Source organism: Leptodactylus fuscus, chromosome 6 (assembly GCF_031893055.1).
Source record: "Leptodactylus fuscus isolate aLepFus1 chromosome 6, aLepFus1.hap2, whole genome shotgun sequence".
NCBI classification, from domain to species: domain Eukaryota; kingdom Metazoa; phylum Chordata; class Amphibia; order Anura; family Leptodactylidae; genus Leptodactylus; species Leptodactylus fuscus.
The window spans coordinates 128,963,245-128,977,579 of record NC_134270.1 but is presented as its reverse complement, the minus strand read 5'-3'; the positions used below and the strand labels follow the sequence as shown (position 1 = coordinate 128,977,579).

Genomic DNA, 14,335 nt, shown 5'->3' with positions numbered 1-14,335 from the left:
TTGCAAGCACTGTGTAATAAAAGCACATGGACCCCATAGACTATAATGGGGTCCGTGTGCTTGCCACCAGATCTCCGCACATGCAGAACATGCAGACAGGAAAGTAGTTCACCATCTACTTTCCTGTACACATAATTCGTGCAGGCAGCACGCGGCAAGCACAGGCCCCATTATAGTCTATGGGGGTCCGTGTGCTTTTACAGCACAGCACTTGAAATTGCGTTTGGTATTCCGTTCGGGGGGTCCCCATGTGGACTCTCCCCGGATGGTATACAAACACAGAGGTGAATGAGGGGTAAGTGGGAGCTATATAACTATCGGTCTGGTCCCACCTCTTTCTAGGTACATACCTGCGGTGCAATACATCACCAACACTAAAATACAGTGTCGATGTCAGGAATAATTTCAATGTATAGTATTTTTGGTATATTAACTATTTAATACTATGAACAATTTCATCTGCCTTCAATGTAATAAATTAATTAAGCAGTAAATGAGAGTTCATTTATACTATTCAGAACACTCACTGCAATCCTGTGAGTAATGGCAACCGATGGAAAAGCTAAATGTTGGAGAAGAAGGACTATCAGAGATCACAGGGGCAGAGTTGATGGCGCTGGACACCACGCAGGAGGCAGGGACATGCTTGGCTCGCAGGTCAATGCTTGGACTTGTTGGCTCATCTGCAAAGATAGGAAAAATAAAGATGATGCATATTTCTTGCACACAGGCCATGTGTGAAGTCCTGTCACATCTCATGAGTGCCTAATGAAATGGTGGCACAATACCCAGTTTTATGTAGAGTAGTCGTGGGCAGGAGGCAATGCACAAGAGATCACCTCCCTAGTCCTGCTTATTATGAGTATATAAACAACATGTCTATAGGAATGCTCCTTTAAGAGCCAATGTTTGTTTACATCAGTATTTCCCAACCTTTTCAGAATCTGGGCACCCCTGGAAAAAAAAAAAAAGTCCTCCGGACAACCCTTACCATATAATTTTTACCAAAAGACCAAAAACCTCCTAAGGATGAAGATAATGTTGCATGAAAACATATGGTCACCTTCCCAACCAAAGTGTCAAGGCCCTCTGGAGCATTTCCAAGGCACCACAGGATGACATGACACCCCTGTTGGGAATCGCTGGCTTAGATGAATCAATTAGTAACAAACAAATCAATTAACAAGGTCTTACCAATAAAAGGGATGGATGTCAGAGGGTCCTCGGAAAATGGTAAGGGAGGTACCCTCTGCAACGGTCGTTCGCTAGACGTCTCCTCACTGCCTGCAGGAGAAGGTGGGAACTCCAAGTCTTTGCCTTCCTCAGGAAAGAGCACATTGACTTGTCGCGCAGCTGCCGGTGGCTTGCGCCCTGACGGGGGCTTTTGCCTTAATACCACCTCCTCTCTCCTCTCCTCTGTGGCACTGCTGTCATCTGTGGAGCTGACACTTGCAGATGGCTCTCTCCTTTCTGTTGGGGATGGGGGAGAGCTTGGATATTGTGCTGTCCTAAATGTAGGAAAGCCACTAAATGCAGTCTCCCTAAAGGAAAAAGCATGAAGCAGCTCAGTCCGACGCTGAAAAGATGGACTATAACTCCGATAACCTATGTACCCAGAATCCCCAGAACTAGAGTGCTGGGTTGGAGGTTTCGCTGCATCTCTATGGACAGGTGGCACAGTCTGACTAGCACAAGGACGTGACACTATTTGAGCTGTCCGTGGGGGTCTGTCTGAAGACCAAACAGGGCGTTCATAAGGTGGAGATATCAAAGCATTCAGCTCCAGTTTCTCCATAGATCTGCCATAACGGGTCAGGTAATTGTCCGATTGTGCCCGATGACCCCAAGAATCATTATCAGGAGGATGGTGGAGAGTATCTTGTGACACACTATGAGGCCAGTTACTATGATGGGAGACTTCCCCTAGGCGATCTTGTGAGGCACTACGTCTTCTTGGGGGCAAAGCAGATCCCCTCCTACGAGGGGTCTGTTGGGACATCCAGTTGCACAGTGCTTGGTGTCTCTCCCATTGACTCACCCAGCGGGGGTTAGTTGTCTGCTCCCATGAGTCTAGAGGAGCTTTAATCGGTGGTTCTGGCTGATAGCGTGAAGTCCAACCATATGCTGAATTATATGGAGGGCCGGGTCCTCTGAATCTGTCAGATGAGGATGGGGACCCCATGTAGGGTCTTGGGGGAGGAAGAGGATTATGAACAGGTCTGGAATAGCTTTCACGGTGAGGAGGACTGCTTCTTGGTACATCACCATGTATGGGGCTTCTGATGGAAGAAAAGTCCTCATAGTTGGAGCGCTGCCCTCTGGAGCTTACAGGATACCCAGGAGAAGACTCAGGTGGTTGTCCCCGCCATGGATAGAACACAGGGGGTGGCTCAGGGATACTATGTGCAACTCCACGGTATGGCTCATTCCCTTTCAGATATGCATCTTGTGAATACGCCTGGAAGTAAAATTACAAACAATAATATTCTATTAACAACCTGGTGTGACTCTATGCAATGTGGTAATGGCATGCAATATCTACAATGTATTGAAAGCTGAATAAACAGTTATAACTCATTGCCTAGAGCTGGTGGTGGATGGGGCAGGGGCCAGGCCAATAAAGTGGATTTGGGGCCCAAAATGGTTTAACATAAAAACTGCCTACCCCAACAACATACCCAATAAAGGTTCACATGAAGATATAGAGAGAATTGTGAAGGTTTAGCAGCTTATTGAAAGTATGTGGCACTTACCAGCTGTAGTATGTCCTCATCCCGTGGCATAATGGAGAGTTCAAGTACATCATCACTAGAAATAAATAAATAAATTATTAACAATAATATTAGTAAAAAAAATATATATGTGGAAAAGAAAGGTAAGGAACAGATCTATTATATAGACTTTCAGCTAGATCCATATATTTTTGTGGTTCAGAATCAACATTGCCCTCTCCTTCCACCCATCAGTATGCCCCATTCATTATTATACCCTCTCCTTCCACACCCATCAGTATGCCCCATTCATTATTATACCCTCTCCTTCCACACCCATCAGTATGCCCCATTCATTATTATACCCTCTCCTTCCACACCCATCAGTATGCCCTATTCATTATTATACCCTCTCCTTCCACACCCATCAGTATGCCCCATTCATTATTATACCCTCTCCTTCCACACCCATCAGTATGCCCCATTCATTATTATGCCCTCTCCTTCCACACCCATCAGTATGCCCCATTCATTATTATACCCTCTCCTTCCACACCCATCAGTATGCCCCATTCATTATTATACCCTCTCCTTCCACACCCATCAGTATGCCCCATTCATTATTAGACCCTCTCCTTCCACACCCATCAGTATGCCCCATTCATTATTATGCCCTCTCCCTCCACACCCATCAGTATGCCCCATTCATTATTATGCCCTCTCCCTCCACACCCATCAGTATGCCCCATTCATTATTATGCCCTCTCCCTCCACACCCATCAGTATGCCCCATTCATTATTAGACCCTCTCCCTCCACACCCATCAGTATGCCCCATTCATTATTATGCCCTCTCCTTCCACACCCATCAGTATGCCCCATTCATTATTATGCCCTCTCCCTCCACACCCATCAGTATGCCCCATTCATTATTAGACCCTCTCCCTCCACACCCATCAGTATGCCCCATTCATTATTATGCCCTCTCCTTCCACACCCATCAGTATGCCCCATTCATTATTATGCCCTCTCCCTCCACACCCATCAGTATGCCCCATGACGCACCTGTTTTGTATCAGAGCAATGACTTGTGAATAAGTTTTCCCGATTATACTCTCACCATTAACCTTTACGAGTCGGTCACCTGAAAAACAAACAGCTTGTCATCCAGGAAACAGCGACATAGCTAAGGCTGAGCTTACAAGATGCGGCTGCTGCAGTGTGGCTGAGGTGTGCCATGCAGATCTGCACGTGGATTTGTTCTGCAATGTGTGAACCAAATCTTAGTTTTCAAAAAAGGCACCTACTATTAAGTAACACAATGCAAGTACAATTTTAAGCTTCACCTACAGTGGCAAAAATAAGTGGAAAAGTTATGGAAAATGTTGGTTATTGCAAATTTCCATGACTATGACCATTCTCTTCCCATCACCTACCAGTGCACAATCCCGCCAGCTGTGCAGGTCCACCTTCTTTCACCTGCTTGACAAAGATAGTGTCCATGGGTTCCAGACGACTGGATGCAGAAGGGTACTCTGAAACACAACAATATATTGCTGAAGGCGGACAAGGACATTTTGAGATGATGAAAATAAATAAAATTCTTGAATTTCACAACCTAGTGCACACAGTAAGAGCAACTAACCTGACCATTTATGTTAGACTAAAGTCGGCTGAACCCAATAATTTCGGGGCATCGACAAACAATCTATTTTGTGCAGGGGCTTCACAACTCTCCCCTGACAGTGTTGGGGAGTTAAAGGGAAGGACGAGGAAGACGGATCCCGAGGAGTAGCAGGGGAACTGAGCATGCTCAGTATGCTCAGTTCCCCTGCTACTGCGCCGGCGCGGGACTACAAGCAATGACGCCGGAAGAAGACGACGAGGAAGACGGGACCCAAGGACATCGCTGCAAGAAGAAAGATGTAGGCGTGGCTAAAGATGACGTCGGACCGTGCATGTCCGCCCAGCGTGCACAATACGGTGTGATTATCATATTCTTTTTAGGGTATTATTTTAAAACGGGGAGGGGGGGGTTAATATGACATTACCAATGCCTGAATGGCCTTTTTAAAGGCTATTCACGCATATGTGGGGCTCTATCAGTATAATTTTGCTGATAGAGCCCCTTTAAGGGTAAGAGATGAGGACTGGGCTGCACAATATCAACATATCCATCCTTCTGTTTTGAAGGTATATAAGCCACCATTAACCTTTTCACTGCCAAAGGGCTCTGAAAATTTTGCATCTCCAATGGCCAGAGGAATTGTCACAATTTTGAAATGGACAAATTATCTGCAGCATTGTCAGAATGCCACTTGGTACAGTATATGAACAGGCACCTTCATGCAATTTTGATTTAAAGGGATTCTACCACTAAAGCAACATTTTTTCTAATTACCACGTCGGAATAGCCTTTAGAAAGGCTATTGGTCTCTTACCTTTAGACGTGGTCTCCGTTCCTTAGAAATATCGGTTTTAACCGGTATGCAAATGAGTTCTCAGCAATAAGGGCGGGCCCCAGCACTCAAACGGCGATGGGGGCGTCCCCACTGCTGCCGAGAGCTCACTCCAGCGACGCCTCCATTTGCAGCTGCAACCCCACCTATTCTGTCTTCTTCTGTTGGTCCAACTTCCAACGCCTGCTCAGTACGCTCCTGTATTGAATAACAAGAGCAAGAGAGGCCTCCCAATAATGGCCGCCATTTGAGCCCATTTAGAGCCCGCCCTCATTGCTGCGGAGAACTCATTTGCATACCGGTTAAAACCGGTATTTCTAAGGAACGGCATCACAGAGACCATGTCTAAAGGTAAGAGACAAATAGCCTTTCTTAAGGCTATTCCAACGTGGTAATTAGAAAAAAAATGTTGCTTTAGTGGTAGAATCCCTTTAAAGTGAATGTTTTATAAAACAAAAAGGCAAATAAATGTATATTAGTTGCTAAAAGTGGAAACCAAACAGAAAGTTATATGCACCAAACCTAAAAATAAGAGTTCACCATGTGCAGCCTTCATTCATATCACTATGGCTTGCACCCGCATGCACGTGTATTCAGAAAATCACCACAACTGGAAGCAACAAAAATGTGCTTTGAAGCTGGAGATGTTAAAAAAAAAAGTATCATCCTATAAAATATAGGGATTACACACCATGAAAAGCAAGTGCTCCACTAAACCTATATATTTTGTGAAAGTAGACAACCTGAAGATTATGTGTCTCAATGGGTTATCAATATCCACATCCACCTTCATGTAACTTTGTGACAAACACAAACAATTTTTTTAAAAAATGCACTAAAATATATATTTGCACCTAAAACTCCTATTCAATCTTACATTCACACACATCACCTACAACAGCTTGTACTCTCAAAAACACTGATACAGAAGACAAACAAGATTCACTAATATGTTAAAAATTTACACTGCACCTAACAAACTGTGACACCAAAATCTAACTTTTTTGAGATTGTGCAGCATACCTTATATAAAAACATAACTTAATATTTCAGATATACAACCATCTTCACTCAACTTTGCAGCAAGCAAGACATTACGAGCAAAAATTGCACAAGAGATTGCAAGCAAAAATTGCAAAAAATTCAAACTTGCCACTAAAGCGCAAGATCAAGCAATCCCTTTCTGCAAACAAAATGTACTGTCCAAAAAACTTCAAAATGTGAGGAGTTCATACATACCACACATGTATATATTTACAGGGGCAGGTGTTAAAGAAACACCAAAATCGCAGAAATGCACCAACCAGTTTCGTGCATGCAAATCAAACAGGAGTTTCCATAAAAATATAATTTTTTATCCCCCTAGAAAAATTATAGAAATGTATACGTTCATTTCTAGTGATAATTGTTATTAATATTATTTTAGTGTGTAACGGACATCGCAAGAGAGGTAGGTGGTGTATTTCACTCTATAAAGATCAGATATGGCCAGAACAGGGATTGAGTGAAATGTAAACGTTATTGATGACTTTGTGTATGTGTTGTTTAAGTGTTTGGTGCAACTCTTTTGCTGCTGCGACCTGGACGATGGTAAACGTCTGGGTCACAGCGCCAATAAACTTCCTGGTTATGTTCAGAAGGTTATTGCATAAGAATACCCCTCTAATAAAAATCAGAGGGGTAATACATTATCTATGTGACAATCAGAGAACAAAAGTACAGTATGCTCTTTGATTGATAGGAGAGGGGATAACATGGGCAGAAGTCCATACTACCACCCACCTGGGGTCACATACAGGTCATGCACAGATGATGATTTATCATCTCTGTGCAGTCTGCAGCTCCACTCCTACAACAGCTCTTATGATGTTGGAGGGGGAAAAGACATTTCAAAGCCCCATATCTCAGGATTGGTTAGGGCTATGAAGTTGATTCTGGATTTGGTTTGAAGATAAGAATATCATCTTTAAAATGATACCAAGATCTTCATGATAGCCCTTACAGATTTGGAGCGAATCACTGTTAAAAATGCTGTCGGGAATTGAGATCTACAATGGGATCTCAATGCCAAATAGCCTTTGTAAGATCCATCATGAAGATCCTGGTATTATTTTAAATATAAGATTCTCATCTTTAAAATAAATCCCAAATCATCTTCATAGCCCTAGCCAATCCTGAGATATCAGTATTAGTATTAAGGATGTACTAAGCATGTCCTGGGCTAGAAAAGTGCCACCCTGGGAGGACGTATAAATACTTGGGCGGCAGGGAAAGGGTTAAAGTGTAACTAAACTTTCTGACAACTTTTGATTTTCTGGAAGTATTTGTGTCATTAATAAATCTTTTAACATACTATGTTAACAAATTTTGGATCCTTTCTGTGAAATCGTGCATCTCTTTATTCTTCCCCTTGCTTCCATATTGAGAGCTGTTCCTGCCTCTCACTTAGTAACTGTGTATAGAGTACAGGGCTATGTAAAATGTAGAGAAAATGAGGGTAGGGGAGGGTCACTTCAAACAGTTATATCTTGGGCATTATAAAACATATACACTTGCTTTTGCAGCTCCATATAAATATCCTAATCCCATCTGTGTTTTAAACTAGTGATATCTCTGGAAAGAATATAGCTATGACATAAAAAGCTTTTATAATGCCCAGAATAAAACTGTTTAAAGTGACCCTCCCCTAGCCTCATTTTCTCTACATGTTACCCAGCTCTGTACTCCAAGCATGTACTCCGTACACAGTTACTCAGCGAGAGGCAGGTACAGCTTTCATAGAGTAGAAGAGAAAATACACAGATACGGGATTTCACAGAAAGGAGATAAATTTTGTTAAAGAGGTATATTACAAAATTTATTAATGACACAAATACTTCCAGTAAATCAGTCGTCCATTTAGGGTAAGTTCACGTGGGGTTTTTTGCACCGGAACCTGAGGCAGAGGCCGTCTCAAGTTAATGTCCAAAATACGGGTAGCTGCAACTGGATGCCGTTGCACCACGTGTAAACTTACCCTGAGTATCTGATGGGTGGGGTCCGGCCCCACATCAAGCAGTTGTTTCAGCGCCTCCTGCTGCTGTGGGCCAGAAACAGCTCAGTTCTGCTATTCAAGCAGTAGAACATCCACAACAGCTGGTTGGTGTGGGGTCTAGGTGTTGGGCCCACACCAATGAGATGCCTGTTGGGACCTGGAAACCCCCTTTAAACTATGCATTTACCAAGTCAATAATTATATTCATTCACAGACTGCACAGGATATCTACACCATCTAGGCCACATACCTGCAGTGCCATTTTCATCCTGCAAGTAAAAAGAGAAGAGAATGAAAACAGAGCCAGTATACGGGACAAAAACCACGACATACTTATATGTGTTTATATTGTAAAAAGTATAGACAAGTTCCCACATTTAAGGACAGAATAGACAACTTATCTCCCCCAACTACACAAAAAGGGAGATAATAAAATCTATGGAAAACTGCAAAGAGGTTCTGCAGAGGAAACCAGTCGTAGAATGTGGGCAATTTAGGGTTGGTTCACACCTGCACCCGGTCTCCGCTTTCGGGTTTCCGTCTTCTGCCGAGAGAAACTGGACAGGTTTCAAATCCATTCACTTGAATGGGTTTGTAAAGTGACCACTCGTGAGCATCTTAAGCCTGTCCGCGACAAAACATTTTTTTTTAACCGGACACAAAGTCGGACATGCAAGACTTTCTGTCCGGTTAAAAAAAAAACTGTTTCGCCGTGGAGAGACACAAGACACACACGAGCGGTCTTTCTGCAAATCCATTCAAGTGAACGGGTTTGAAATCTGACCGCTGTGTTTCCCTCTCCTGTCCAGTTTCTCTTGGCAGAAGACGGAAACACAAAAGCGGAGACCGGGCGCAGGTGTGAACAAGTTACAACAAGTTCTAACAATACGTATGGTATGTCATGTAAATTTAGGAAGGGTCATACCTGTTGTGTGGCATGGACTGCAGATTCAGGTGGATACACAATGAAATGTCGTAGGGTGAAACCAAATCCTTGCCGGGTCTTCCTGATGATAAGGGTCCTGGGCCCAACCCATGTAAAGGGCTCTTCGGGAGGTGGAGAATTGCTGGGTAGACCCCCATCTCGTGGGGCTAAGGGGGCCTGCAAACACAGTAAGTAAGAAAGGGATGAGGTGACAGGAAAATTAATTTTATTTGCTTATTTACTTTTTACAACACACTGGGTGAGATTTAAGATTGTGTATACGACTAGACACTGGCAAAAACATGGCACATCTTTGGCGTACTTGGGCATCTAATTTTGGCTAGAATTTTTCAACATGCTAGAAACATGGGTGTGGATTGTCAGAAAAACGAGAGGTGGCTTTGATGTCACTAACACTTAAAAGTGCCATGATCTGCCAAAATAGTGTCGAACAATTTTGGCAACAAAGTAAGCCAACCAATGGGTGGTATAAAGGAAGACACACTAGATTTATCATCCAGCAACAGTCACTTTGATCAATCTGGTGCATTTTCAGACTGCCTAAGTTTGCACTTTCTAAATCTAGGCCATTGTTTTCATCTTTATCAATCTGCTATAAGTTTCTATTATAAAGTTCCCAGCCTTTAACCAGGGTTACAAAATTGTTATTGAGGCAGTTCCTTCACAAAGAAACTATAAGGGTAAGTTCACACGGCGTTTTTTGGTCAATATTTTGAAGCGGATACAGCCTCAAAATCCTGACCAAAAAGACTGCTTCCATTGAAATCAACGGGAGCCGCTCAGAGATGCCGGTCATTCTTCAGGCCGTTTTGTCTCGCGATTCGGCCTGAAGACACTCCCTCCTCACGACCAGGTCCATTCATTGGGCCTAATCTGAAGCGGAGTGCGCGGCTGGATGCCGTGCAGATGCAGTGCACTGGTATTCAGTCGCGGCTACCCGTATTTTGGTCCGGAACCTGAGGCGGTCTCTGCCTCAGATTCCGGACCAAAAAACTCTGTTTGAACTTAACCTTAGATGCACTTTAAAAGGTTACTATGAGGTTTCTTTTTTTAAAACAGCACCACTCTTAGGCAAGGGCTGGGTGTGGTACTGCAGCTTATCCTCAGACATAAGAGTAGTTATTGGTGGTTGGTAGGAGACAGCTAGGATATGCCATTACTTACTGATCAGTGAGGGTCCGACCAAACTTTACCCTTACTGTAACTCATTCAGGCACATATATCTTAGTCGCAGCACTTGCACATATTCCAGATGGCCTTGGTGATGTGCAGGGAAGTCATGTACCAATCCTACCGTTTAAAGGATTTGTCCACAAGATTAGAAAACCCTTTTAACAGCACCACTCATATTGATCTGAGCTGCATTACCAGATACAGCCCATAGACAAGGACCAACAAATATTGTGTGCTTAGTAGAAGAAGTCCACTTCTAGTATCTGTATAAATTCACACATACAAAAAATCTATATACAGCATATATGAAGCGGGATCTCCTACAAAAACTGTGTATATGCCAAGAACATATGGTAATATCTATACTTGTACATCTGTTTGGCAAAGTGTTAGCTGCCTTTCATATATTTTTCATGGATTATTTCTCCTTTATAAAGCGATTTACCTTCACCCTGTGGACATATCATTGGGATGAGGACATGATTGGGGGGGCTGGGGCCGTGACAGACAGAGACATCCTGGAAATGAGTCAATTCCACATACAGCTGATCTATATGGGAGGGGGTAATGAAAGAGAGAGGGCCCAAAGGACACAGCTGCAAACAATGCCCGACTGGCACAGACAGCCTAATAGACATGGGGGGGGGGGGTAGCCCGACCCTAGGCTGTCACCACGCCCCTTGTAAATGATATCATTACACATGAAAGCTCTAGCTTCCACACATCTTCATCATCCAGATACCTACCCTCTACCGCTGTCCCCCGAGATGCCAATGTCTCCTCCCAACTTTCAGACACAATACAGGCAGCGCTCACACCCAAACATCCAGCACATTTACTCCTATTCTTGTACTATTTATCACATTACATGGGGTGGGGTGTACACAGCTTCCTGTGAGCCGATATATGCTGCTTAGTATAAACTGCTGCATGCTATATACCATTAGGGTTACACATGACAGCTGGGCCCCCAGTACGAGCACAGAACTCCCCGATAACTTACTAGTATCCACATACTGGGATGTGAGGGTGTCAGACAATAGTCGCCGTCTACACCCACCCACAGCCCCTCATGCCCCATCCACAGGAAACCCTCCATCTCTACAGGCCCCTGGCTCTGTCCATTGTCCAGTGATTTCATGGTCACTGTCATTGTTCAGTAACATTCTCCAGATCACATGGACGCCAGGCGGCACCTCCCATATATCCCTCATATCTGTCTGACTGTAGTACAATAACATGGTATGTACAATGTCTGTGCCTCCACATAATACTGATTAACCATTTGTGGGCTTCATATTGTAATGCTGTCCTATTACAAGTGTAATCAGATAATACTGACTGTAATACTTCCCTATGCTGTCAGGGTGTCCATAGTGTGGTAACACTCAGTACAGTCGTACAAAATGCCTACAGCTATACGGTTCGGCATATGATAACACTTATCCTTCTAAGGGTGTCCGCCTAACATGGTATTCACTGTCATACAGCTAACATACTGTCAGGGTGTCTATATTCTGATAAAACTCATTGTCGTACAGTTATATGCTGTTAGCAAGGCCATACTATGATAGCACTCATTGTAACACAGCTGTCAGTGTGACTGTTCTATGATAGAACTCGGTGTCCTACAGCTATGTGTTGTCTGTGTGACTTAAATAGGATAACACTATGTGTGGCTAATAAAACTGTACTGTGGTAACACTTATTGTAATACAGTTATGTGCTGTCAGTATGATTGTACTATGATAACACTGATTGACACAAAGCTCCCAGTGTGACTGGTACTATGGAACCACTTATCACACAGCCATGTATGGTCAATGCGATTGTACTTTTTACACTCATTGACGTACACCCAGATACAATCAGTCTGACTGTACTATGATAACACTCAATGTCATATAGTTGTCTACTATGTTAAACTCATTGTCACAGCTACATTCTGTCAACGTGACTGCACTATGGTAACACTCGCTGTCTTACCGCTATATACTGTCGGTGTCATACAACCACATGCTGTCAATGAGACTGCACTATAACACCTGGCTGTTATACCAACTCCCTGAAAAGACCAGCCCTATAAAATGTCAGTTCGCTTATATCTTACACATCTTAGCGGTTTCTCTGATGTGACAACCACTTTAAGAAACCACTTTTTCAATTTAATATTGTGTGTCAGTCTGAAAGAGGTATCACAGCACCATACTGTATGACTGTGCTGTAAAAGGGAACGTCTACACCCCAAAATGTTATTGTCACAAGGCTTTGAATTGTTTCCATACATCCACCAGGCCTAGGCCTCATAGCATACAGCTCTCCCCTATGTACAGCTCACTCCAGTCTATGAGATCACAGTGTTTGTGACTGTAGCGGGCAGACAGTATGTCACAGGGCTCTGTACTGTCTGTGGTGTCTCAGTCTGTGCCAGGGACAGACTCTGTGGCTCAGAAATTCATAGAAAGATTAGATGATTAGGATCTGCACAGCACTGTGTCAGCCGCTGAAGGGATATATCGGGAAAGAAAGCAGCATGCGGCAGGAGATTACAGGAGGTTACACAGGCCACGCACACATGACAGCCATAGCCAGATCTACACTACAGTCACACATTATCCGCACCACAGGAGACGGGAAAATTATAGAAGAACCGGCCAGAAGACTGAGGCCTGCAACAGAGAAGACGCAAATATAACCTTCACAATCTAAGCCTAAATTTACATGAACCACATAAAACTACACCTCAACAAATCCTGCCGCACACCCAGTGCAAGCAGAACTAGCAGAGACATTACTGCAGGCCTGACACTACATTGTTTAGTGCAATATCCCCATAAAAATAGCTAAAACACCCAACACTACATTGCTACCCAATAAACCCACCACCAACTTATACAGGGCAACCTTCACCATGTAGCACTGCACCCCTAAATGAGAGGGAACCTGTGACAAGCGCTGGGTCTCTTAATATAGAACTTCTGCACAATGGATGGGGACCAAGTACAGTAACTATATGTTACAAGTACAGTAACTATATTAGTATAGTAAACATTTTGCCAATAAGGGGGCAAACGAAGAAGTGGGCACCACTCTGAATTTTTCGGTTCTGACGGTTTCAATGCAATCACAGCTGGTGAGGAGTGTGTCATGTGACTCCGTTCGCGCTGTGAGTAGAAGATTTAGAAAACTTTCCCAGTGACTGGCAGTGTTGTGGGCGCAAGCCATAAGATACAACATGAAGTAGCTGTACAGAGCCCTGTCTGTGTCAATTCACTCTTGTAATGGCCACTTGAAGCGGCCTATCCCCAGCATTCAGACCATCCATGTAGTGCATACATGCTCCAGGTTCAAGAACGGGTCCTGTCAAAGGGACTATGACCACATTCTGGTCCGTTCTATAACAAACGGCTCCTGGAAAAAAGAACTGACCAGCTCCCCTTGATTTCAATGGGAGCCGTCTTTTTGGTCAGGATTTTGAGTCGGATACGGCCTCAAAATCCGGACCAGAAAACCCCGTGTGAACTTATCCTTACAGCTATCCCGTGCTTAGTTTGGCCTCCACTTGCATATGTCCTTACTAGAGCAGAAGCCATTGGCAGACACACTTTGTGCAGTTTATCATCTTTATTTCATTGGCACCTGACAAATAAATGCCAGCCAAACATCTAATACTCACTGGATAGTTGGTAGGTCCCTTCAAAAATGTGGAGTTTGGCTAACCCAAAGCTCCCTATACACATCAACCTTATGTCATGTGTGCATTTTGACAGGACTGTCTGAATTAAGGGGGCCTCCACCAAACTCTAATATGGATCAAGTTGTTGGATTTCAAAATTTCCAGTCCATTTGTCCTAGGAGAGGTAAACCGCTGCCAGAGGCGTCTGGTAACATCTTCCTCCCAGCTCCCCATTCAGAACATATGGACAATTAGCAGGGCCGGGTGTCCCTTCTGTTTGGAGGGTTTGGCAGAGAGAGGTGTCAGCTGGAAGAGCATTGGCAAAATTTCTCTGATG

The 14,335-nt window shown here is 43.7% G+C and overlaps 1 protein-coding gene across 4 annotated transcripts in view; it reads right to left on the bottom strand.

Annotated features, from left to right (window-relative positions):
- Positions 1-14,335, bottom strand: part of ARHGAP23 (Rho GTPase activating protein 23) — a 65,233-nt gene that overhangs the window by 21,204 nt on the left and 29,694 nt on the right. For all 4 annotated transcript variants that reach the window (XM_075278241.1, XM_075278239.1, XM_075278240.1 and 1 more), the window contains exons 2-8: positions 9,129-9,305; positions 8,454-8,472; positions 4,147-4,245; positions 3,776-3,854; positions 2,754-2,808; positions 1,195-2,458; positions 528-683 (exon numbers count right to left, since the gene is read on the bottom strand). In XM_075278241.1, coding sequence (XP_075134342.1) covers positions 528-683; positions 1,195-2,458; positions 2,754-2,808; positions 3,776-3,854; positions 4,147-4,245; positions 8,454-8,472; positions 9,129-9,305 — 1,849 coding nt within the window. The remainder of the gene's footprint in view (positions 1-527; positions 684-1,194; positions 2,459-2,753; positions 2,809-3,775; positions 3,855-4,146; positions 4,246-8,453; positions 8,473-9,128; positions 9,306-14,335) is intronic.